Source organism: Charadrius vociferus, unplaced genomic scaffold (genome assembly GCF_000708025.1).
Source record: "Charadrius vociferus isolate BGI_N301 unplaced genomic scaffold, ASM70802v2 scaffold241, whole genome shotgun sequence".
NCBI classification, from domain to species: domain Eukaryota; kingdom Metazoa; phylum Chordata; class Aves; order Charadriiformes; family Charadriidae; genus Charadrius; species Charadrius vociferus.
Genome location: NW_009646932.1, coordinates 122,650 through 125,574, shown reverse-complemented (window position 1 = coordinate 125,574; position 2,925 = coordinate 122,650). Strand labels below are relative to the sequence as shown.

Here is a 2,925-nt window from a genome sequence, read left to right as displayed (position 1 = left end):
CCTTCCTTGCAGAGAGCCTCCTCTCCCACTGTAGCCGGCAGATGACCTTCAAACTGCAGAACGCAGCTCGCCCGCTCCTCTCCTCCCCATCAGCAGGGAGAAAGGCATCGAGGAGCAGGTACGAGCCCAGCCGCAGGAGCCAAGGGCATGCCTGAAAGCTCCTGGGGTCCCACGCAGGGGGCTGGCATGGCACCCCTGGGCTGGGCTGGCAGCACCCACGCGAACCCTTTCCGGGGGGCGCAGGGACGCTTTGGCTGCAGGCCAGGGGAGCAGCCCCGCTCCTCGTCCCCATCACACCAGCGCCCCGTCCCGCTGCTATGATGCGGTATGGCCAAGGCGTGACAAAACCCAGCAAAGCATCGTCCTCCCCTCTCCCAGACCTCAGCCACCACAGGGACCCAGCCATCCCTACCGAGCTTTCCCTGGGCACTCTGGCAACCAAAATAGAGGGGACACAGCTGCCCCCACAGCTACAAGCTGGTTCCCGGCTCCACTGACACCTTAACTTGGATTCACTGCCCTCAGCAGCCGCTTCAGATGCTGATTTATTCTTCCCCACATGCCCGTGCTAAGAGCTCCCCAGGCACGTCGCAGCCCAAGCCGAGCCCGAGAGCCCTGCATCCTGGGCTTTGGGCCCTGCTGCAGTGCTGCATTGCAAGCGCTGCAGGGAAGGAGTTATTTAACTTTACAAAGAAGCACTTTCCATCTCGCTTGAGAGGCTTTAGCTAGCGTCAGGGAGCGGTTCCCACCCGACGGAGGTCTCCTGCAGTCGTCAGGCTCACAGCCCAGCCCTGGGGATGCTACGGAGGGGACTTCACGGCCAGGAGCGTCCTGGGGGAATCGCACTGCTACCCGGAGTAAGACTCAGCGGAGGGATGCCCGGCCCTGCAGGTATGCCCGAGCAGGCAGGGTGCTGCGAGGGGACACCTCCTTACAGGAAAGACGATGCCCTGCAGCTTCTAACGCTTTTAATCCCGTCTGCCACCGTTATAACGTCCTGAACGTAATCTGAATCGAATGCGTGGGGTTAACGGAGGCTGATCTTGTTCCTGTCATGCTGTGGTCTCAGGAAGACAGAAGTGCTATGTTACCACTAAATAAAGCACCCGTTGGGAGGCTGGGAGATTACTGACTGAGCCTGCCACACCACCTGCCACCGTTACTTTTCCGTATGCCCGAGCTGCTGCACTTTGCACCACCACAGCCCCAACCTTTAGCGGCTGCGGGGGCTCCAGGCCACCTCCCACGCCTGCAGGCACAAGCTTTCCCCTGGAGAAAGGGAAGGGGAACGGGGAAATAACCACTCTTGCTGCTGCCAGAGCCTGGGCTGCCTGCTCTTTGCTCTCGCAGAGGGGGAGCCCCTGGGGCAAGCCCCCCGCTGAGGGGTCCCAGAGCACCTGAGCTACATGCCGCAGGGCTGGGTGCGCAGCCCGGGACCCAGCCCCAGCGACAGCAGCGACAGCCCTCCAACCCAGGCTACCTGCCAGGGCCCGGAGCGAGACTTCCCCCCGCCCCAACGGGCTGCTGGCAGCCCCCTGCTTTACCTGCAGCCCGTCAGGAACCCGGTCTGGGACCCACTGCCCTAATGGAAGAGGCACACAGGAACCGCCTCAAAAGCCACGGGACGCCTCTACCATCTGTGAGAAAGCTTGCCCGTAAAAACTTTCATTGCCCATAAAAATCAATGTGACCTCCTGGCACAGACAGCAGCCATGCCTGGGGGCTGGCCGCGCTCCTCTCCCCGTGGCTAGACGAGAGGAGCTCCCAGGCCAGCCCGAGCCCAGACACCATGTGCTCTGGGATGGGACCCCCAGGCCTCGCCCTTCCTGCGGTCACTGGTGGAGGAAGCTGTGCTGAGGCTCCCTGGTGCAGCCAGGAGCCCACTGCCTCTCCCTGGAGAGCACGGCGTCCCCGAAACGCACAGACACAGAGAGATCTGCCCAGAACCTCTCCCCTTCCCCCCTCGCCCTCCGGGCTCCCAGCCCACCTGTGGGACAAGGTTCCCACCGCCATGCCCTGGACCCCCAACCCCAAGCACCCCTGTCTCCAGCATCTCCATGTCCCTCCTGCCACCCCACTGCCAGCCCCACGCCGAAAGCAGCCTGCATCACTCGGAGGCGGCACCGTCAACCAGGGACCAGCACCCAAATCCTGCAGGCAGTCAGGTACTTACGTGTCTTTCGCGTCTCCAGCTCACTTAAAACAAACTAAAGAACTACGCCCTCCAAAACGCCTCTCAAGGCAGCTTCCCCACAGCAAGCACTGCAAAGGCAGCCCTTGGCCTTGGGCTCTCTGTGCCCGCGAACACAGGGATGACCCACGCGAGCAGGAGTGCAGCCGGTGCGCGGGTGCTGATGCGGGTGGCTCGGAACCAGCCCCGGGGGCTACAGCGAGGAGGGGACGGCTGCAGACTCCTTCTCCCACCCTGCAGCTGGGGGACCTCAGGCATCCCCGGGCGCAGGTGTGGGCGTCATGCTCCAAGCGGCGGCCCTGCGGCACGGGTTCGTCCCTGCGCCGGGGAGAAGCGCATGCAAATGGTTGTTTTACAAAACGAACTGTAAAGAGGATGACCTGTCGGCCGGGCGTGCTGGCGGCTGCGTTGAAGCAGTGCACTGCTTCCCTACGGCCATTCCCCCGGCTCACGGCAGCAGGCAGGTAGCAGCGGTCCCCGCTCGCGGAGCAGCGGCGCGGAGCAGGGCAAAGCGGGATGCAGCCGCAGTGCTCGCAGAAGAAAGCGCTGGCGATGTTAGCGACCGATGCAGGCAGGGCAGGGGGCTGGAGCCGGGACTTCAGAGTCCGCTCTCGACTCGGCTGCGAAGTCACCTTGGACAAGCCACTTATCCTCAGTGCTTCGGACTCTCCGTCTGCAGAGCAGAGAGAACTGCATTAGCGCGCCCGCGGACGGCAAACCCAGCGGAGCGGCGG

At 63.5% G+C, this 2,925-nt stretch overlaps 1 protein-coding gene across 1 annotated transcript in view; it reads right to left on the bottom strand.

Moving 5' to 3' along the window:
• The window catches only part of SCN4B (sodium channel, voltage-gated, type IV, beta subunit), a 10,080-nt gene that overhangs the window by 2,584 nt on the left and 4,571 nt on the right, over positions 1 to 2,925 (bottom strand). The window contains exon 4 of the mRNA XM_009894736.1: positions 2,625 to 2,864. Coding sequence (XP_009893038.1) covers positions 2,625 to 2,864 — 240 coding nt within the window. The remainder of the gene's footprint in view (positions 1 to 2,624; positions 2,865 to 2,925) is intronic.